The sequence below is a fragment of the Eleutherodactylus coqui genome, chromosome 10, assembly GCF_035609145.1.
Source record: "Eleutherodactylus coqui strain aEleCoq1 chromosome 10, aEleCoq1.hap1, whole genome shotgun sequence".
Taxonomy (NCBI): Eukaryota; Metazoa; Chordata; class Amphibia; order Anura; family Eleutherodactylidae; genus Eleutherodactylus; species Eleutherodactylus coqui.
In genome coordinates, this window is record NC_089846.1 from 91,167,243 (window position 1) to 91,190,864 (window position 23,622).

Consider the following 23,622-nt stretch of genomic DNA (forward strand, 5'->3'; position numbering starts at 1 on the left):
CTATTGGGTTTCGAGCTGTGGGTGGCGGTATTTCTCAGACAGCGCAGTTTGTGAACAGCCCATGTGCTGCTGGGATGATCGTGTATTGTGAACGGACAAACGGCATCATTAGGAATAACCAACATGGAAACGGCAGAGAACTAGGTGCCATTAATGTGAGAGGTGAACGTCAGCTACCATGGTGCATGAGGGCCAACCGATACCCTACAGTGGAGCAGCTCATCATAAGGATGATTCAGGGGGCTTCCAGGTGTGTCTAAAATTGTTCAGTTAACCCTACTGTATGGGACTTCAAAGCAGATGGACGGTCACTGCAGCTATATTAACAAAGGTGCATCGGAACAAAAGACTTCAATTCACACGGCAGTACCAGAATTGGGCCACCGCTGATTTACGAAGGGTTGTCTTCTTCAACGAGTCACATTCTCTGCTTCATTGAACAGATGGACGTTGGCACTCACTTTTTGGAAGGCATTTTGAAGTGATCTGGTTCTGGATCCATGCTTGTAGATCACATCATCCATACAAGCTGATTGTCTCCATGGGGCAGATGGATTTTCCAGCAAGACAATGCGACATGTCACACAGCTAGTAGTTGGAAGAGCACGACCGAGACTCCCAAGTACTTCCCCGACCCCTAATTCCCCAGACTTGAATCCAACCTAACATCTGTGGGACCACCTTGATTGTTGTGTTCACTCTATTGATCCCACCACACACCCTCCAGTGGGATGTAGTCAGCATAGCCCAAGATACTGGAGAACAACTGCGTGCACCTTACTGAGTCACTCCCAGCCCATCTAGCTGCGGTCCGTGCGGCACACGGCGGGTACTCTGGATATTAGCTAGCGGCCATAATAATGTGACTCCGCTCTGTATATTGATTTTTCTGAGTGATGCAATGACGAGGGTTTATTAATATTCTTTAGTTATGATTTTTCACCATTAATACTATGATTTTTCATGGCAGTTTAGGCGCCGGATTTTTACTAGTACCCCATAGTAATATTAACAACTGCTAATAATATTCTCTTTTACAAGGTAGGGGTTTATTTGGGCTTTTCTTGAAGATGTCAAATCCTTCCTTTTTGTGACTCGTTAGTCCCTCTCCAGCCAACTGATATTGAGGACAAGAATGAGAGAAACCCTCTATTAACTCTATAGAATTTTCAATCAAACTATTTGAAAATGCACTTACTAAACCGATATCCCCCTTTAGACGGAGCCTAGCGGTAATGGTTCACTTGTGCAGCCCATGACACCCTGCGGCTCTTGCATTTTTTATTTTCTGCAATGCACTACTGAACTAAGAACAAGCTTGTAATAAACAGAACTTTTTACAAAATAATCCCAGTTTCTTGACCCAAGTCTGGTAGAATCGCCCATCGCCATGTAAGCCTCATGCAAATAAAGGTGACTTGTATTTTTCTTTTTTATTATCAATGTGATATTTTTTAGATTTTTTTTTTCTAAATTTTGAATGTAAACATGCGTTGGTGATGCGGCTGTCCTATTCACAGTACATGAGTTGGAGGGTAACGTACATCGTCATGACGCGGTCAGCATTGGCACTCTTAATGTGAGGTCATAATTCATCATATATCAATGTGATATACCATAAAAATCCATAACACAAATAGATAAACTGTAGTCAAAAAGATCATACAAAGGAGAGGAATACAACCCAAAGATGGAGACGATGCAGGGATCACATTCTTCAGAAACAGTTTTGAAATTTTAATTTTTGTAACAAACTTTTCACCTTTAAAAGTGTCTCATAATGTTAAGAAAATCTGCTGTTTCTGGTATTTTAAATTATTTGAAGATATCTATATATTTTTCCTCTTCAGTAGACTAAGCGTTCAGTGTTTACACATAATTCACAGTACTTTAGAATACTTTGGCCCTTTTTGAAAATTCTAAATTGATTTTTAAAAAAGTAAATAAATTGTAAAACAAACATTCTGTAGACGTACACTTTTTAGATATGTTTTTGTCTTTTTTTTACCCTCATTGACCTCATGGGCAGAGTGGCAAAGCTTAAAAAAAACACAAACTTTTGTGATTTTCGCGATAGAAAATGCATCACCTTAATCAGTAGCATACAAAGAGGGACAAGGTAGGTCTTTTCAAAGAGGACCAGCCTGGTGTTTGTTTACTGCTCTATGATACTGGGGCCAATTCTGTATCCCCGATAGTTGCTGAAAATGTTGTTCCTCTGTCGATGGGAGTCCAACATAGTATCTTACCACCCAATGGTATAGGGACAATCAAGACTCATCCCTAATGTTCAGGTGCCCCCATAACAGTCACATGGTTGGCCCCAATGGTATGTACACTGAATGGCCTCTTTATTAGAGCCCTCGGCCCCTTTATGATTTGCACTTCCCTGTATGGAAATTGACCCCCAAGTGCAATATAAAGATCCCATGACAAGTTTTCTGTGATCAGTCAGTGTGAATCCACATTTTAGATGGGAGAATACAGCAATCTGAGTGACATCCAATGAGGCCCGGTCATCGGTCCTAAAGTAGCCAGGGCCAGATTTCACTGCCAAACACGTCAGGATTTTCTGGTGTAGAGAGAATGGTGTGATCAAGGAAAAACATCCAGCGAAAGGGGTCAGAGGAAGATGTCAGGAATTGTTCTGACCAACAGACTCTGTACAGTCAAGACCAGCCGAATAAAACCCTGGAGCTCCAACTAACCTGTCCGAACACACTACTCGCCATTCCTTAGCATGGATGGACTATAACCACAGACAACTAGTTCCAGCACCATTAATGTCTTTGCAAAACAGAAAGGTGGGCAAAAAAGCATAACAATGCTATCACCAAGCAGTGGAAAAACATCTCCTGGTCAGATGGATCCAGATTTCTGTTGCAGCAGGCTGATGGGAGGTCAGAATTTGGCACAAGTAGCAGGAATTGATGACTCCTTCCTGTCAGGCCGATGGAGGTTGAGTAATGTGTGGGGTTTTTTTTGGCACAATCGGATCCTCCGAGGAAGAATTGCTGTGAGTGTAATGGCTAGAGGAAGTCTAACGCTACTGGATGGGAATGTCTAATAAACTGACCATTCAGTGTATATACACATTTACTCAGGCTAAAAGGTTACAAATATATATTCAGATATTTATTTATAATATATGTATTTAATATTTATTTGCTAAATTATATCATTGTGATTGTATTCATTGTTTTTGATGCAGGAAAAATGCACAGCTCTACACTTTGTATGGGCTATGCAGGCAGAAATAATTATTTTGGAACTGAAGTAGACAGATAATAAGAACACCCATTCTCTAAAAACAGCCGCCTTAATCAGACAACCAGTTCCAGGAACACCCATGTGTTCCCCATCTACTGTAATACATGGATGGGCTGGGTTCCTCAGGGGCGGAGCTTCTCTAACAGTCTCTCTCCAAGCTAGCACAAAGAGGGGAATTCCAGGCAGGAGAGCTCCCTCTGTAACATCTATATGCCTAATATTTTGGGATGCCATTTAACTTACTGAAATGACCTATAAAGTTTTATTATATACTTTTATTTTTACATTAGACTTAATCTCTCGGTTTTCAGTGTCAACCAGGATTAATCATACATTCTGTATTTTTTATTCTCCAGTCTAGCTTTGCTAATACTGTTGCAATTGCCATAAAATCTCTTTCTGTATGCCCCAACTACAAAAGAAATTGTGCCATAAACTCTAAATGGAATGTTTTTATACTATGACGGACATTTAGCGGTTTTGCTGAGCAGGCAAATAAAAAAAAATCCAATACAAAAATTGTTCATTTCATTCTGTTTCGGTTGAATTTACAAACAAGTAAAAATTGTCTTGAAAAATATTAAGAAAAGGTTAATTTTATGTATAATTTATTTTACATGCTGAGGATGACAAAGTGTCATCGAATTGTTATTTATTTGTTTAAGCTTTTTTAGTCTTTTTCAGGGCGGATTCTGCTGGAAATGACATTTATTTTTGGCCTCCTGGCAATTCCAGTGCTGTCACAGTAGTTTTGTCTCTGCACAAGCACAAAGATGGTCCGTTAATTGGGCTTCAATGTCATGAAAGAAGAAGGCCGTTCGGAGCACAATTATAAGTTTGCATTTTTTTTGTCTTAATTAAAACTCGAAAGGGTTTTAATTAATTAAACATTACTTAAAGGGAATTTATCACATGGTCATTTCGCAAATTCAGATTGTTTTTGCTTCATTCATACATGACTAGAATAAAATTTGTGAATAGAATAGAACTTGTTCCAATATTGTACTCCTCAACGTGTGTTTTACCTGCAAATGCGAGGCGATTTTCAGGAGAAAAAGCCTTGAATTGTTTTTGTGAAATTCCTCTATTGCAGAACTGCCACTTCTGGTTTCAACACCACATTACATGGTATGACCCCTTCCATCACAATAAACACAAGCCAGCTCCAGAAGGGGGTTGGCTCAGTTATTGAAACAAGCCAATCAGCGAGCCTCCTGCAGTGATGGACAATGGAAGGAGCCATATCATGTGAGCCATTGTCAGAACCAAGCCAAAAGTGAAGTAATGTGCCTCCCTGGACGACAACTTTCACAAACTATTTCAGAGGAGCTTAAGATAAGGACATTTCTGCACCCGTAATACGGACAGGTATTCTGGCTCCGGTACCAAGTAATGGATTGTAAAATATTTGTATCCAGTTCATTTTTTGGTTTAAAAAGTTTAAAAACTTCTGCGGGCGGCCATATTGGAGGCACTCCCTTCATTTCTAAATTTACATGCATTAAAGTTTACAGCAGCTGAAATGAAGGGGCTTTAATGGTGAAGACAGCGTGGACAGGGCAGCAGGCTGTTCTCACATATTATGATTTTGCTGTATTTGTGAACCGCTGACAAAAACTGCATTCAAAAAGATACATGTGGTTTTCAAAAACTGCTTGGATTTGTAAAAACACATGCATTTTGAATTCAGTTTTATTACTGTGGTTCAAAAACACCCCAACGACAACATATGTGAATGCAGCCTTAGAGGGCATTAGTATATGCGAGTGCGATACAGGTCCAAGAAAACCAGACCTACATCACACACTACTGAACTGCGATTTTTCTGCGATTGCCATGGTTTTTTTTTATAAAAATGCATTGCATCTATGTACCTGTGATTTTCATACACGGGAAAATATAATTGCATGTTTTCCCAACAGTTTTCTAGACCATCAGACCAGATAGGAGCCAATAGATTCTTTCCACGCACAAGTTTGGTCCATATCGCAATCAGATGGAACTCATGCGTGAATGTCGCCTATGTGAATGCACCCTCAGGCCACTTTCACATGAGCATATGATAAGTGTATGTATGCACCCATAATATGGACAAATGTTCCAGCCCTACCATGGGACTTGTGACCCCAACTGAAAGCATCAAAGGTCCTTCCGATACCTAGAGTCTAGGGCAGTAGACACAGTGTCAGATTGGGACACCTGCCCTTTTTATGGGTGCACCCATCATACGCTCATGTGAAACTGGCTTAATGCTGCAGTCACACACAATAGTTTTGCTACATTTGTGAACTGCAGCAAAAAAAACTGTATTCAATAAATGCATGCATTTTTTTTTTACAAAATACAAGCCGTTTAAAAAAATAAATAAATGTGGTTTCTAAAAACAGAATGCATTTTTTTAATGCTTTTTTCATGAACACAAAAAAACTGCTGCAAAAAAACCCCTGTGTGAACACCGCCTCATGGTCTATTCACACTATCCTGACCATTGAGTCCCATTCATTGCAGACACACTTCATTTCTTGATTTCCGTGCATTAAAATATGAGCCTCCAACATGGCCGCCCTCAGTGAAGTTTTTAAAGTTTTCAAACAAAAATTAACTGGATACAAATAGAAAAAGGGAAAAAAAAACACATTATTTCTCTTCCACAGACTGGAATAATGCTACTGAATCACAATCACATACGTGAGACCTTCCCGTCTCTCTCGCTCCTGGCACGCTCATATTTTGACATCACATGTTAAATAATTTGCCTTCTGGGGAAAAAAATTTAGGGCTAAAAATGGCAGAAGCCCCAAAAAACAGAATATCTATAAATCTACGATAGCTTTTCTTCCTCTTCATATAAATCCCCGGCCCCTTTAATTTATAGAATGATATATATTAAAATATAAAGCGCCATCGCTCTCGGATGGTCCAGAAATAGATTCTAGATGTAAAATGTGGCGTCTCCTCAGCTCAGATTTTTTTTTTATTTTCCTGATATTTTTTTTAGTGTACGTCAAGGTTTTACCCGATATATAAAATGGCAGTTTTCTCAGTCCAGGCGTGATCAGAAAGCAGTTGGAGGAGTCTCCCCCTCGGCCACGTTGATCAGAGTCACTTATGTGGTTTCAGTTCCACAAATGAGTCTTTGCCCTTTTCATTCCGTCTCTTCCAGGAACGCTCACGGCAGTTTTATGACGACGATGCACGCTCCGGCCCGTCCAATGTTCAGCGGGACTTCCTGGAAACAGAGACAACTGACAGTCAGAACTTTCTACTCTTGCAGCAATGTGTTATTGCCACTAGAGGGCACAAGATGTACACAATTTAATAATCACGTGAATGAGCCGTTCTCACAGATCTCAAAAACTACTTTAGGGGTTCTCCACATTTTTACTTTTAAAGGGGTTTTTGAGGACTAAAATACTAATGACCTGTCCACAGGAAGGTAATTAATATCAGATAGCCGGCCATCCCCCCACAACCCACCAGCAATCAGCTGTTTGAAGAGACCACAGCACTCACATGAGCACCGTGGCGTTATCTCAGGTCTGTGAGCTCATGTTCAATGGTCAAATGGCCTGGGAGCAGCTCAGTCCCATTCAAGTGTATAGTACCAGTGGCCCCCATTAGTGGCCCCAGGGGTACCAGCGGCTCCCATTAGTGGCCGCAGGGGTACCAGCAACCCCATTAGTGGCCCCAGGGGTACCAGCGGCTCCCATTAGTGGCCCCAGGGGTACCAGCGGCCCCCATTAGTGGCCCCAGGGGTACCAGCGGCCCCCATTAGTTGCCCCAGGGGTACCAGCGGCTCCCATTAGTGGCCCCAGGGGTACCAGCGGCCCCCATTAGTGGCCCCAGGGGTACCAGCGGCCCCCATTAGTGGCCCATGCAGCAATTCAACAAGCATTTCACTTACTCCATCTGTAGCTCAGGTGCAGCAGCCACTGCTATTGTCAACAGTCAGGAGTGGGGGGCGAAAAAGGTCAGTAATCACAGACTGGTCTCTGCAGTTGTGGCAGGAGCAGAGCTACAGACTCAGTGAATTAATGTTTGTTGGGTTGCTGCCTGGCCGCCTCGCAGCCGACAATTACTGTTGCAATTTCCGATCATGTAAATAGCATCACTCTGTCAGGTTGTACTTGTACAACAGGTACGTCCGATGAATGCAGCGCTAATGAAGGTCTGTGGCTGTAGTACTTTATAAATCCTTGTAATTCTTATTGCTGCACAGATGATGGCGCTATAACCATAGTCATTACAACAATAACTCTTGGGTATAAGTGACTCTGGTGTCACAGGTGGGATTTCTCTTATGTTTTGGCTTGAGGGGTTAATAACCGCCCCCTGGACTGTTTGACGGGACACACCAAACGTTTCCTGTATAGTGCGGATGTTACCTGCGTCCACTCATTGGTCTGTGCGTCATACGATTCTACTGTATTGAGATACGTCTGTCCATCGTATCCGCCCACAGCGTACAGTCTGTCACCAAGGGAACAAACGCCGACCGCATCCCGAGGAACACTCAGCGGCGCCACCGTCGTCCAGCTGTCAGTCTTAGAATCGTATCTAAGGAGAAATGCAGAAAATCCGGCAATACAGAGGAGAGCTACAACACAAGTCATGGGGCTCAGAGAATGAAACGCCGGGGGACGGACAAGGGCGCGCCAACACTTGGGGGGCGCGGGACAAGGGTGCGCTGACAGTTGGGCGGCACGGGACAAGGGAGCGTCGACACTTGGGGGGGCGCAGGACAAGGGCGCGCCGACATTCGGGGGGTGCAGGACAAGGGTCGCCGACACTTGGGGGGGGGGGGGCAGGACAAGGGCACGCCAACACTAAGGGTGCCGTGGGACAAGGAAGCGCCGACACCAGGATGGGGGCGCGGGACAAGGGTGCGCCAACACTAGGGGGAGGGGGGCACGCTGAAACTTGGGGGGGCGCTGGACAGGGGCGCGCAGACACTTGGGGGGGCGCGCCAACATTTGGGGGGTGCGGTGCAAGGGGCGCACTGACACTTGGGGGGGGGGCAGGACAAGGGGCACGCCAACATTTGGAGGGGAGGGGTGCAGGACTTTTAGTTGGGGCGGAGGAGCAAAAAGAGTTTCCCAACCTCGCATCGCACTCGCGTGCGGCCTTGCAAACAATGGGACCGCTCAAAGACAGGACATGCCGCGATTTTTTCCCAAACTGCAATGCAATGTGGGAAAAAAAATGCTCATGTATATTCTCTTGAATAGGGTTCATATTCATGCGAGACTTGTGCGTCTCGCACTGCACACATCTTGCACGATTTTCTCGGTCTAATCTTAAGGGATGTTAGACAGGTAATTGCGCCTTTGTTGGATGTTCGCAGGCGTATTCACATGGACCAAAAGATGGGCAAAAGAGCATTTGAACCTGTTCATTGGCCGCATAGAAGTGTTCTTATTGTTATCTGCACTGCGGGGATATTTGATGACGATAGGTTATTGTGTGGTCATTCTAGTGTATATGATGCACTGGGACCCGGAGCCCCTTATAGGGTAGGCAGCAGATTATTGGGGTCTGGGGTCTTGTTTAGTGTTCAGGGAAGAAAACCTGTAAAACCCGGGATACTTAGTGATGCTACCAATATCCATATGCAGCTAGAAGTGACGTCCTGCAGCGCTGACTACGCCGGTGACGGGTCTGTTCTCCCTGCCACAGCGCCTTGCTTACCTCTCCATGCAGTCTGACAGCCGAGAACAAAGGTTTGACGCTGGCGCATCATGGCCCCCAACGGCATAAAGGAATCCATTGTACGTAGCCACTCCTACGCCGCCCCGTCTTTTTGACATCGGCGCACACATGCTCCACTTATTCGTGTGAGGATCAAAACATTCCATGGATTTAAGACAGGAGCTGCCATCTCTCCCCCCGACAGCATATAATCTGAGGAGCAAGAAAAACACGTACATATAAGACATCCGCGGCTGCGAAACAGAAGAGCGGCGAGAAGTTCTGCAAGTTCTTTCTGACTTGGTGATTTCTGCTGCAAACTGTTTTATTGGGATTTTAATGCCGTACAAAATAGGCGGTGAAGGCAACAGAGTCCCCATGTAGGGGGCGCTACAGTCAAGACCACATTGTAGGTACAATGCAAATATGGAAAATGCCAGAAGAGAACAGGAAGAAATTGAAGAGTTATTAACAAGGGGCCTAAGAGGACGACTCCGCCTCCAGATGCACTAAATACAGGTGTGATAATCAGGGTAGGCCTGGAGTATGTAAGAAGCTGGACTCTGGTGCTTTAGTTCACCACCATTTTCAGGATTTCTGCTTGCTGTCAGTGAATAAGACAATTCTTTATATTCAGAGGCTGAAAACCCTCACAGACCCAATACTTCAAACAGCTGAGGGTTTGTTACAGAATTTTCATGCAGACAATATTCTGTAAACTATAACACAGCAGCATACGAGTCCTTCTTGTCCTTATAGAATGTATTTGTGTAGATAAAATGTAGTGAACTATCAGTCTGGAGTCCCGGCTGTCTCACTCATAGACCAGGGGGTCAAAGTCATTTTCATCGAGGGCCACATAAAAGGACATGGCGGGCCGAATACGGCCCTCAGGCCTTCAGGTTGAAACATGTCAGAGGATCATCTGCACAGATATTGTTACAAACCTCCATCAGTGAACAGTGATGGAAGGAAAGTGCGCTAGAAAGTTACCAAACTTTTTGTCGTGCAGTGATCACAGTTCATTAACCCTCTCCAAACCACTGTCTGATGTCTTAAGACATTATGATTAGAGATGAGCGAACGTACTCGTCCGAGCTTGATGCTCGTTCGAGTATTAGGGTGTTCGAGATGCTCGTTACTCGTGACGAGCACCACGCGATGTTCGAGTTACTTTCACTTTCATCTCTGAGACGTTAGCGCGCTTTTCTGGCCAATAGAAAGACATGGAAGGCATTACAACTTCCCCCTGCGACGTTCAAGCCCTATACCACCCCCCTGCAGTGAGTGGCTGGCGAGATCAGGTGTCACCCGAGTATATAAATCGGCCCCTCCCGCGGCTCGCCACACATGCCTTGTGAGTTAGATGAGGGACAGTGCTGCTGCTGGTGCTGCTGCTATAGGGAGAGCGTTAGGAGTGATTTTAGGCTTCAAGAACCCCAACGGTCCTTCTTAGGGCCACATCTGACCGTGTGCAGTACTGTTAAGGCTGCTGTGAGCAGTGTTGCACTTTTTTTTTTTTGTATATCGGGCGTGCAGAGCATTGCGTCCTCAGTCTGCAGTCTTTGTCCATAGTATAGGGCCAGTACTGGTGAGGCAGGGAAAGAGATATACAGACTATATAGGCAGTGGGCTTTTTCAAACAAATTTGGGAAAAATACTATCTTTGGGCTGCCTGTGATCGTCTTGAGTGTACTGTGTCTCTGCTGGGGGTAGTAGTCCTAATTATTACGAAGCTAAGTGTTACAGCAGGCTTGCGCAAAATTCTTTCCTGGCTCTGCGTTGCCCGTTACATCACCGCCGTCATCCCATCCAGAGGGAAACAGTCTGCAGTCCTTGTACATAGTATAGGGCCAGTACTGGTGAGGCAGGGAAAGAGATATACTGTCTATATAGGCAGTGGGCTTTTTTAAACAAATTTGGGGAAAATACTATCTTTGGGCTGCCTGTGATCGTCTTGAGTGTACTGTGTCTCTGCTGGGGGTAGTAGTCCTAATTATTACGAAGCTAAGTGTTACAGTAGGCTTGCTCAAAATTCTTTCCTGGCTCTGCGTTGCCCGTTACATCACCGCCGTCATCCCGTCCAGAGGAAAACAGTATACATATATACGCTGCCTACAGTATCTGTCTGCTGTCTCAGCTCAGCCTTTAAAAAAATAGAAGCAAAATACTTAAGGCCTACTACTGGCCTTTGAACACTTGACTGCTTCTGCGCTGTGAATTCCACTAGCTCAGTCATACGCACCTACGTCTCACTACAGGTTTGTCACGCCAAGATCAGCCGTGGAGCCACCACCACCAGCCTCACCACCACCAGCATGCGCAGACATATGATGGCCAAGCACCCCACAAGGTGAGTCGAAGGCCGTTCACCGCCTCCGGTGTGCACCACTGCCTCTCCCCCTGTGCCCCAACCTGCCACTGAGATCCAACCCCCCTCTCAGGACACAGGCACTACCGTCTCCCGGCCTGCACCCACACCCTCACCTCCGCTGTCCTCGGCCTCATCCAGCAATGTCTCTCAGCGCACCGTCCAGCCGTCGCTAGCGCAAGTGTTTGAGCGCAAGCGCAAGTACGCAGCGACGCATCCGCACGCTCAAGCGTTAAACGTGCACATAGCCAAATTGATCAGCCTAGAGATGCTGCCGTATAGGCTTGTGGAAACGGAGGCTTTCAAAAACATGATGGCGGCGGCGGCCCCGCGCTACTCGGTTCCCAGTCGCCACTACTTTTCCCGATGTGCCGTCCCAGCCCTGCACGACCACGTCTCCCGCAACATTGTACACGCCCTCACCAACGCGGTTACTGCCAAGGTCCACTTAACAACGGACACGTGGACAAGCACAGGCGCGCAGGGCCACTATATCTCCCTGACGGCACATTGGGTGAATTTAGTGGAGGCTGGGACCGAGTCAGAGCCTGGGACCGCTCACGTCCTACCCCCCCCCCCAGAATTGCGGGCCCCAGCTCGGTGGTGGTATCTGCGGTGGTGTATGCTTCCTCCACTAAACCACCCTTCTCCTCCTCCTACGCAACCTCTGTCTCGCAATCAAGATGTGTCAGCAGCACGTCGCCAGCAGTCGGTGTCGCGCGGCGTGGCAGCACAGCGGTGGCCAAGCATCAGCAGGCCGTGCTGAAACTACTCAGCTTAGGACAGAAGAGGCACACGGCCCACGAACTGCTGCAGGGTCTGACAGAGCAGACCGACCGCTGGCTTTCGCTGCTGAGCCTTCAACCGGGCATGGTCGTGTGTGACAACGGCCGTAACCTGGTGGCGGCTCTGCAGCTCGGCAGCCTCACGCACGTGCAATGCCTGGCCCACGTCTTTAATTTGGTGGTTCAGCGCTTTCTGAAAAGCTACCCACGCTTGTCAGACCTGCTCGGAAAGGTGCGCCGGCTCAGCGCACATTTCCGCAAGTCCAAGATGGACGCTGCCACCCTGCGGACCCTGCAACATCGGTTTAATCTGCCAGTGCACCGACTGCTGTGCGACGTGCCCTCACGGTGGAACTCTACGCTCCACATGTTGGCCAGGCTCTATGAGCAGTGTAGAGCTATAGTGGAATACCAACTCCAACATGGGCGGCGTAGTGGGAGTCAGCCTCCTCAATTCTTTACAGAAGAGTGGACCTGGTTGGCAGACATCTGCCAGGTCCTTGGAAACTTTGAGGAGTCTACCCAGATGGTGAGCAGCGATGCTGCAATCATTAGCGTCACCATTCCTCTGCTATGCCTCTTGAGAAGTTCCCTGCAAAGCATAAAGGCAGACACTTTGCGCTCGGAAACGGAGGCGGGGGAAGACAGTTTGTCGCTGGATAGTTTGAGCACCCTCATGTCTATATCTCAGCGCGTTGAGGAGGAGGGGGAGGAGCATGAGGAGGAGGGGGAAGAGACAGCTTGGCCCACTGCTGAGGGAACCCATGCTGCTTGCCTGTCATCCTTTCAGCGTGTATGGCCTAAGGAGGAGGAGGAGGAGGAGGAGGAGGATCCTGAAAGTGATCTTCCGAGTGAGGAGAGCCATGTGTTGCGTACAGGTACCCTGGCACACATGGCTGACTTCATGTTAGGATGCCTTTCTCGTGACCCTCACGTTACACGCATTCTGGCCACTACGGATTACTGGATGTACACACTGCTCGACCCACGGTATAAGGAGAACCTTTCCACTCTCATACCCAAAGAGGAAAGGTGTTCGAGAGTGATGCTATACCACAGGACCCTGGCGGACAAACTGATGGTAAAATTCCCATCCGACAGCGCTAGTGGCAGAAGGCGCAGTTCCGAGGGCCAGGTAGCAGGGGAGGCGCGGAGATCAGGCAGCATGTACAGCACAGGCAGGGGAACACTGTCCAAGGCCTTTGACAGCTTTATGGCTCCCCAGCAAGACTGTGTCACCGCTCCCCAGTCAAGGCTGAGTCAGCGGGAGCACTGTAAAAGGATGGTGAGGGAATACGTAGCCGATCGCACGACCGTCCTCCGTGACGCCCCTGCCCCCTACAACTACTGGGCGTCGAAGCTGGACACGTGGCCTGAACTCGCGCTGTATGCCCTGGAGGTGCTTGCTTGTCCTGCGGCTAGCGTCTTGTCAGAGAGGGTGTTTAGTGCGGCTGGGGGAATCATCACGGATAAGCGTACCCGCCTGTCAACCGACAGTGCCGACAGGCTTACAATCATAAAGATGAACAAAGCTTGGATTTCCCCAGAGTTCTCTTCTCCACAAGCGGACAGCAGCGATACATAGGCTGCACCCTAAACAATACATAGGCTGCACCCGCGGATGGAAGCATCGTTCTCTATCACCATCAAAAATGGGGACCTTTTAGCTTCATCAATTTGTGTATTATATTCATCCTCCTCCTCCTGCTCCTCCTCCTGAAACCTCACGTAATAACGCCGAACGGGCAATTTTTCTTAGGCCCACAAGGCTCAGTCATATAATTTTTGTAAACAATTTTTATACGTTTCAATGCTCATTAAAGCGTTGAACCTTGCACCTGAACCAATTTTTACTTGAACTGGGCTGCCTACAGGCCTAGTTACAAATTAAGCCACATTAACCAAAGCGATTAATGGGATTCACCTGCCCTCTTGGTTGGGCATGGGCAATTTTTCTGAAGTACATTTGTACTATTGGTACACCAATTTTTTGGGCCCTCGCCTACAGTGTAATCCTACTAATTTTTAGCCCACCTGCATTAAAGCTGATGTTACCTCAGCTGTGATGGGCACTGCAATGGGATATATTTATGTACTGCCAATGGCTTCCTGGGACCCACCCATGCTGTCGGTCCACACGGAGTTGTAGCTCCATGTGTCCACTTCTAAAGAACCCCAGTCTGACTGGGGCATGCAGTGTGGGCCGAAGCCCACCTGCATTAAAGCTGACATTACCTCAGCTGTGATGGGCACTGCAATGGGATATATTTATGTACCGCCGGTGGGTTCCAGGGAGCCACCCATGCTGTCGGTCCACACGGAGTTGTAACTCCATGTGTCCCCTTCTAAAGAACCCCAGTCTGACTGGGGCATGCAGTGTGGGCCGAGGCCCACCTGCATTAAAGCTGACGTTACCTCAGCTGCGATGGGCACTGCAATGGGATATATTTATGTACCGCCGGTGGGTTCCAGGAAGCCACCCATGCTGTGGGTGCACACGGAATTCCCATTGCGGAGTTGTACCTGCCTGTGACTATTTATAAAAAACCCCGGTCTGACTGGGACATGCAGACACCTTGACAGAATGAATACTGTGTGGCACATGGGTTCCCCATTGCTATGCCCACGTGTGCAGCTCCTGATGGAGGTGGCACAGGATTGGATTTCTCATTGCTTCTGTACAGCATTATGGGCTATCGTCCCGCCCCTTTTAAAGAGGGTCGCTGCCTGGCCGTGCCAACCCTCTGCAGTGTGTGCCTGCGGTTCCTCCTCATGGCAGACGAACTTATAAATAGACATGAGGGTGGTGTGGCTATGAGGCCAGTGTGTGGCATGAGGGCAGCTGAAGGCTGCGCAGGGATACTTTGGTGTGCGCTGTGGACACTGGGTCGTGCGGGGCAGGTTGGGCAGCATGTAACCCAGGAGAAGTGGCAGTGGAGTGTCATGCAGGCAGTGATTATGCTTTGTTGGAGGCAATGTGGTGCTTAGCTAAGGTATGCCTTGCTAATGAGGGTTTTTCAGAAGTAAAAATTTTTGGAAGGGGGGGGGGCACTCTTGCCACTATTGTGGCTTAATAGTGGGACCTGGGAACTTGAGATGCAGCCCAACATGTAGCCCCTCGCCTGCCCTATCCGTTGCTGTGTCGTTCCCATCACTTTCTTGAATTGCCCACATTTTCACAAATGAAAACCTTAGCGAGCATCGGCGATATACAAAAATGCTCGAGTCGCCCATTGACTTCAATGGGGTTCGTTACTCGAAACGAACCCTCGAGCATCGCAAAAAGTTTGTCTCGAGTAACGAGCACCCGAGCATTTTGGTGCTCGCTCATCTGTAATTATGATTTAAGGCAGTACAGCTCTCATGTTGGAAGATGTCCGTCGGGGTTCTCTTACTGTATATTGCCAGCCTCTCTGCTGTCGGAGCCTATCCAACGTGTCACCTCATGCAGTACTGGCTTTAGCCAGCAGATAGCGCTGTTGTATAATGGCAGAAAAAGAGTAAGCCCCCTAGGAAAACCATGATACAAATTGGTTTGGAAAGGGTTAATATACGGGGTGATTCTAAAATCAGGGCCACCTGCAATATCTTCTAAATGAAAAGAGGTACGAGTATCAAACTTTATAGAACACTTAGATGGGTGGCACTATGATGGTGCCTGTCAGCCATCTTGGATTCAGCCCAAGAATTTTCAATGGAAAAGGGGGTCATGGGATTCGTGATGTAAGAGTGATATTTCATCAGACATGGATGGATGCCATCACGGTTTTCAATACCTGCAGATATTTGTGAGTTATGTTGAATTTTGTGATATGGAAAAGACTAAATCAGTTTGGTTTCCATTTTTTAAACAGCACAAATAACTCTGTGGACTGCGCTATCTATGGAGTTTAGAAACGGAAACCAAACGGAACAAAATCAAACTTACAGCTTTCTATTTGCTTTAGAAAGCCTGAAGCGAGGGAGCACTCCGGTGAGAATGAGCCCTTATTAGTTCTGTTTAGGCGTCTGCTTTTCTTCTGCGCTTGCTCATAAGGCCAGGCTCACATAGAGGGACTGGATTCCGCATGTAGGAAGCCCGCAGCGGATTCTGGCAGTGAGCCCGGTCGGCAACCCTTATTTAGTGTACCTTATTTTCTTGCATTGCCGTTGATAGCGCCGGCTCATTTGGCCATGTGTGGTTTTTTTCAATATTTGTATCTCCTGTGCTGTCACCTAGCGATGATGCGGGTACCTGCGGCCCATGTGAAATGTTAATCGCTTATGGGCTGCGGGTCGGACGGCCTAAATCACATACTCCGCACAGAGGACTGGAATCCACCCGTGTGAGGCCAGCCGTAGGGAGTAGAGAAAATTTACTCTAAAAGCACAGATACGAGCAAAGAACACCAAAGTGCTGCAATCAGAAGTTAAGGTTTCCGATCATCAAAAAAAACTGGATCCTCAGTTTTTGTCTGTTTGGGTTTGTCATGTTTTTTAATCCGTTTATGGAATTGTAGATCGATCCATTAAAGACAAACACCAGAACGCACGCGTGATGACGGCCTTAACATTACTACAACAATGGGCTTCGGTACAGATGAAGCAATCGCTAACATGACGGGCGGATCGTGACAACTCCATCTACACATCCGCAGTCGCCATCCGGTGGACGAGGCGCTCAGAGTGATGGGATTTATGTATAGGAATGTTGATATATTCAGGAATGGAAGAGAGTAGTATTTTGGCACCCGGCCTAGCTAAATGCTCCGCCCCCCACATATATAGCATGGGCCGCATTCGTAAATGTGTGGGGGCAGCGGATGGATGAAGTAAATTAGGAAATCTGATGACTGCTTGATGCCATAGGTCAGATTTACTGCTCATCCCCCTCCCCCGCACACAGATCCCCCGTGTCGACTGCCATATTTGCGATTCCCTGTCTATGAGGCGGTGATGAGTTGTCGCGTCGGGGATGAATAGCGAGTGATTGCGATATTGTTCTCTACATACCGGAGGGGGAGCAGGCTGACATAAGTGCACATTAAATCCACAGCTGCTGCATGAAACTATTTATCTGCGGTGCTGAAGGAAACACAGAACTGCTGTTATCGCATTTCCTAAAAACTGCCTCGTGCGGGAATCTGCAGCGATTATTAACTAACCTGAAACACTTAGATTTATCTCCGCAGAGGAATTTACTATCTAATGCGCTGGAAGGAGATAATTAAAAGTGGAAATATTAAAGTTAGGATTTGTCCTTAAAGGGCCAGCATCTAGTTTTCTGAAACTTAAAGGGGTTGTACCAAGATGTCCAATCCCTTTCTCAATGTGGGGCCCATGGAAAACAGCTTATCACCCCGGTCCCTTTATCAGCACCTCTGGGAATCTATGGCAGCAAAAGGTAGCATTACAGGACGGTTGTCTTATAATCACCAGATGGCACAAGGTCAGCCAGAGGAGAGACACTCTTACTGAACAGCTCTGCATTCTGGGGAATCCAGGGGTCCGGGCTGCGAGACCCTCTTGATAAAGTTCATATGTCATCTTTGCACAACCCCTTTAATCGTTATATAATGACAAGTTCCACAACTTTCTTATAGACTTTGCATTTATTTTTTAAGACTTCTGCTTCTCATCAGTGAATAGAAACATTACACAAGTTGAAAGGCTTCACAGACCTGATACTTATCACAGCTGTGGGTCTGTTACAATGCATCAGTGTGGCGAATCCTATGTGAGCCAAATAGAACAGCAGCACAAATCTCTCTCCTGTCCTAAGCGAATACTTCACACAGCTGGTGGTTTGTTACAGTGTATCAGTGCAGGCTATCAGCTGTAAGATAAAAGCATAATACTCTCCTCTGCTTTGGGCTACAGATTGTTAGCTGTTAAGCGGATACACTGTAGCAAATTGATCAGCTGAGTGAGCAAGACCAAGTTCAGGCAGTCATCAAAGTTTTAGGATCCAAAAAGAAAGGATAGGGAAAAAACTCTGCGCTCGGTGGATCGGGACAACAAGGTGTTGCTATAGGGGAATCATTTAACAAGATTTATTAGCTATAGGAACATGAAGATAGTTGGACAAAGTATGCAGCGCGTTTCAGCGCCTTTTTCAAGCATAACGTGTGTACAATATGGACAGAGGTACTACACACACACACACGCACGCACACACACACACACGCACGCACGGACTTATTCCTTAAGTAGTTCATTCTTCTGCGTAGAAGGCCGGGCCGGGCTTGGAAGGTCTCTGACCTGGCGTTCTGCGTGGAAGAATGAACTACCTAATGTCCCAAAGTTGCTAGCGGGCTGCTCTTCTAAGAGGAACACCCGCTTTGCACCAGGTGAGTCCCCTCTTTTATGCAATGAAGTTTTTAATGCATTTTAAATAGAGGTTTCCATTACACAAGGCACTGTTCATTTGTTTCCAAATTTAGGCAGTGGCAAACTGGGCAACTGGCAAAGTGTTCTGAAGTCTGTTTTGGTAATTGGGCAGAACGATCTTCTGACAATGGAGAGGTCTGTTACCATGCATGACAGTTTCCTGCTCTACACTAACCAGTATGAAAGGGGAAGTGAAATAGAGCATTCCATTTACTGTCCTAGACCACCAGGGACAGTACAATTAACCTCTTCACTGTCCTACATCGCCAGTGACAGCGGTAACCTCCTCACTGTCCTAGATCACCAGGGGCACTGCCATTAATCTCTTCACTGTCCTACACCACCAGTGATATTACCATTAACCCCCTTTACTGCCCTAGACCACCAGTGGCTTTACAATTGTGTTTTTTATATAAAACTTATGAGTATCTGCCTGAAAATGCCCCTACTATACTTCAGCACAAAGTCAGATTTACTATAAAACCTGTTCTGTATACACAAGAATGACCATTAGCTTGGAGAAGGATCAGGCCTGGTTTTTAGTTTTTGAATGTAAGCAATGATGTTCATATTCACTGGCAGCAAGCAGAGATCTTTAAAACAGCACAGAATGATAGCACAAAGTCTATAAGAATTGTTTTAAAGGATTGATCTATATTTTTTGTCTTTTTCTCCATTAAACCAGCATATTGATTGCCATTTTAGCAGCATTGCTTGCTGACTTTTCACCACTAGGTGTCAGCATTGTCACTAGGGTTCCTGATTGCTCCAAATGCAGCATCCGCACCTGCTCAGAGAGGAGCATTACTGGTCCCCAGCAGCTGCACATGGGTAACCATTTTCTTCTTTATTCACCTGCAAAGTCCTGGCTCATTCTTCATGATACTTCTTTTTAAATATGAGTTACTTAGAGCTTCGTTTTTATCTCACCAACTATAACTGCTGTCACCGACACTGACCCCCTCTCACACTGCAGCAGAAATGGTCACCACTGATCATTGCAGAAGACACTTCAGGAGTTACAATAAAAGTTTAGGCTTTCTTGAAAAGGTTTAGTAGTGCCTAAATAACAAATGTTTAAAAGCTGGCTTCCACTGGCGTAACAATAGGGGTTGCAATTGTGGCCCAGCCCCAAAGCTAAGGGGGACTTATATCACTGCAAGGCTCTCCTATGGCCTTCATCCAGCCGAACAATTACTGCACAGTAACATCTGTTTTACGCAGCAGTGCTGCACACACTAATACGCTGCTTCTCGTTTGTCTCCTCCGGCTGCAGCGTTACGTATCTCACGTGCTGCTCGTCACTTGGTTTGGTGAGAGCGTAGCAAGACGACTCCTATCACAAAGTGAACTGGAAAAAGGGAGGAGGAGTTGTGCTGCTGTCTGACCGCGCGACGGGCAGTGCGTGAGAATGTGTAGTGCTGCAGCCGGAGGACTCGAGCGACAAGCAGCGTGAGTGTGTGCAGCGCCGCTGCGTAAAACAGATGTTACTGTGCACTAATTGTTTAAACAAACGGGGGGCACGGAGGAGACATTAAGGTTCCTTTTGGAGGAGGGGGGGTCACAGATAGGGTTTTATTACACTATGGCGTCACGGGGGTTCTATTTATGAGTTCTCAGGGGGTACACAGAAGGCTTTATTTCTTGTTTTGGTCAATATGGGTGAATTATTACAATGTGAAAGCAGTATTACTTTCTGAGGGAACAAGAGGGGACACTATTACTGTGAGAGACACTGAAGGCAATTGGAGGTAGTGGCAGGATGAAAAGGATGTAGAGATGAGTCGTAGATATAGGAAATCTTCAAGGCTGTCTGGACTAAATAAAGAAGAAAAGAGAAAGTGGATGATACCAATCAGAGAAGATGTCACGTGTGATCACTGGAGGTAACTGCACTGTAATCACCATCACTGTGTAGAACTGGGATCTGACTATTATATGGTGACTGCACTATTCAGGGGTTACTCTAACTGAGCCATTGTATGTATCCATCTCTCTCTCCATAATAGAGAGATAGAGAGAGATAGATAGAGAGATAGATAGAGAGATAGATAGAGAGATAGATAGAGAGATAGATAGAGAGATAGATAGAGAGATAGATAGAGAGATAGATAGAGAGATAGATAGAGAGATAGATAGGGAGATAGATAGAGATAGATAGAGATAGATAGAGATAGATAGAGATAGATAGAGATAGATAGAGATAGATAGAGATAGATAGAGATAGATAGAGATAGATAGATAGAGATAGATAGATAGAGATAGATAGATAGAGATAGATAGAGATAGATAGAGATAGATAGAGATAGATAGAGATAGATAGAGATAGATAGAGATAGATAGAGATAGATAGAGATAGATAGAGATAGATAGAGATAGATAGAGATAGATAGAGATAGAGATAGATATAATCTTTGGGGCAGACCATGGTCAAAGTAGCTGCTGGGTAGAGCAGTTGGAGGCCCAAGCTAAACATTTGCACTCAGGACCAAGAGCCTTTAGCTATGCCCCTGTTGGCACTCATTCCTGAAGTAGTCCATGCACCATTACCCTCTCTTAGGAAATGAGGTTAGTGACTGCTCAAGAGGGAAATGCTGTGCCCAGTGACTGCTCAAGAGGGAAATGCTGTGCCCAGTGACTGCTCAAGAGGGAGAGGCTGTGCCCAGTGGCTGCTCAAGAGGGAGAGGCTGTGCCCAGTGGCTGCTCAAGAGGGAGAGGCTGTGCCCAGTGGCTGCTCAAGAGGGAGAGGCTGTGCCCAGTGGCTGCTCAAGAGGGAGAGGCTGTGCCCAGTGGCTGCTCAAGAGGGAGAGGCTGTGCCCAGTGGCTGCTCAAGAGGGAGAGGCTGTGCCCAGTGGCTGCTCAAGAGGGAGAGGCTGTGCCCAGTGGCTGCTCAAGAGGGAGAGGCTGTGCCCAGTGGCTGCTCAAGAGGGAGAGGCTGTGCCCAGTGACTGCTCAAGAGGGAGAGGCTGTGCCCAGTGACTGCTCAAGAGGGAGAGGCTGTGCCCAGTGACTGCTCAAGAGGGAGAGGCTGTGCCCAGTGACTGCTCAAGAGGGAGAGGCTGTGCCCAGTGGCTGCTCAAGAGGGAGAGGCTGTGCACAGTGGCTGCTCAACTGCTCAAGAGGGAGAGGCTGTGCCCAGTGGCTGCTCAAGAGGGAGAGGCTGTGCACAGTGGCTGCTCAACTGCTCAAGAGGGAGAGGCTGTGCACAGTGGCTGCTCAAGAGGGAGAGGCTGTGCCCAGTGGCTGCTCAACTGCTCAAGAGGGAGAGGCTATGCACAGTGGCTGCTCAAGAGGGAGAGGCTGTGCCCACTGGCTGCACAGGAGGAAGAAGAGATTACACGCAGTGCCCAATTTTCTGCAGCTGCCATAAATATCAAACACCTGCCAAGTATTTATCAGTGGCTGCACTCACTTGTTGTTCAGAGCTGCAACGCCTACTGTGCTCCTGGGTGTGGACATACTGGCCACGTAATTCCACTGCCGCGCTTGAGGGTCCCAGCGCTCCACTGTGTTCAGATAGCTCCATCCATCATGGCCGCCTACAGCATACATGGGGCCTTCAAGCACGGCCACCCCTGGGAAGAACAAACAAGTATTACCTGGACAGAAAAAAGCAAGTGCTGAGTACCGAATTCATAAATCACAGGTGCGCCTCCTCACATCAATACTAATTATAGCGCACTAAATTACAGCGCCTCGCTCTCGCAGTTAATCATTGTTTCGAGTGCCATAATTTATGGTTTCAGTTTTTGTATCGAGATTGATGGATCTCCAGCCTGTAACAGATCCTCATCTATTATGTATACAGTTCCAGAAATAGTGCCTCGGAGGAAGCGCATGCTCCGTGCAGACAGACGACGCTTGTGTCCTACGCGGAGGGGTCGCAGGCATTTCCTGTAGCAGCACTTGGGCCCTAAAGCAAAACAGGCAAAGAAAAAAATCTGCAGACCCCATTTTCCTTTTTCTTTACTTTAACCCATTCCCGCTCCAGGGCGTAAGTTTACGTCCTGGGAGCGGGGTACTTCCCGCAACAGGGCGTAAACTTTCGTCCTGCGGATAGCGCGGAATCACATATGATCCCGCGCTATCCCGCAGCAGGAGCTGGCTGTCAGTCACAGCTCGCGTCCCGCTGCAACAGCGGGGGGGCATCGGAGATGCGCCCCCCGCTGTTAACCCCTTCCCTGGCGTGATCTAAGTAGATCGCGGCAGGGAAAGCGTTCACAGAGGGAGCGCACTCCCTCTGTGTCTTCGACCGGCTCTCGCGGTGTTATCGCGAGAGCCCGGCCTGTCGCCATGGCAACAGGACGGCAGACACTGGCGTCCTGTAGTACCAATGCCTATTATCGCTGTATAAGCCATAAGGCATGGCAGGGCAGTAGCCCTGCCATGCCTTATCACAGCGATGGGCAGTACTGTGGTCAAAGTCCCCCAGGGGGACACAAGTTGTATAAAAAAAAAAAGATTAAAAAAATGAATTTAAAAAAAATGTTTAAAAAAAAGAAAAAAAAACCCTTTTTATACTTTTTTTTCACATTAGCATAAAAAAGGTTAAAAATTTAAACCCCCACATATTTGGTATTGTCGTGTCCATAACGACGCGTAAAATAAGTTGCACATGCTTTTGAGTGTGCACGGAAAAAAGCGTAAAAAACTGAGGCAAAATGCTAATTTTTAGCATTTTGCCTCCCTAAAATCGCAATAAAAGTGATGAAAAAAGCCGTATGTACCCCAAAATGGTACCAATAAAAAGTACAGCTCGTCTCGCAAATAATAAGCCCACACAGAGCTCCATACATAAAAAAATTAAAAAGTTACAGGAATTTGAATGCAGCAATTTAGGGGAAAAAAAATTCTAAAAAAAAGTTTTTTTTATTGCAGGAAAGTGGAAAAACCTAAAAAAAAATGTGAGAATTTTAGTATCGTTGTAACCATACTGACCCGCAGAAAAAAATGGAATGTGTTATTTATGGTGCATGATTAACGCTGTAAAAAAAAAATTAAAATCTATGGTAGAATTGATGCGTTTTCTCTCCCTGCTCTCATAAAAAAAATAAAAGTTTTACAATATAGTCTATGTACCCAAAAATGGCACTGATAAAAACTACAGTTCGCCACGCAAAAAACAAGACCTTATACGGC

At 46.7% G+C, this 23,622-nt stretch overlaps 1 protein-coding gene across 1 annotated transcript in view; it reads right to left on the bottom strand.

The window, feature by feature from the left end:
• Positions 1–1,708: 1,708 nt before the first annotated feature.
• The window catches only part of KLHL4 (kelch like family member 4), a 142,345-nt gene continuing 120,431 nt past the window's right edge, over positions 1,709–23,622 (bottom strand). The window contains exons 8-11 of the mRNA XM_066581443.1: positions 21,896–22,058; positions 8,959–9,171; positions 7,656–7,827; positions 1,709–6,499 (exon numbers count right to left, since the gene is read on the bottom strand). Coding sequence (XP_066437540.1) covers positions 6,440–6,499; positions 7,656–7,827; positions 8,959–9,171; positions 21,896–22,058 — 608 coding nt within the window. The 3' untranslated portion in view covers positions 1,709–6,439. The remainder of the gene's footprint in view (positions 6,500–7,655; positions 7,828–8,958; positions 9,172–21,895; positions 22,059–23,622) is intronic.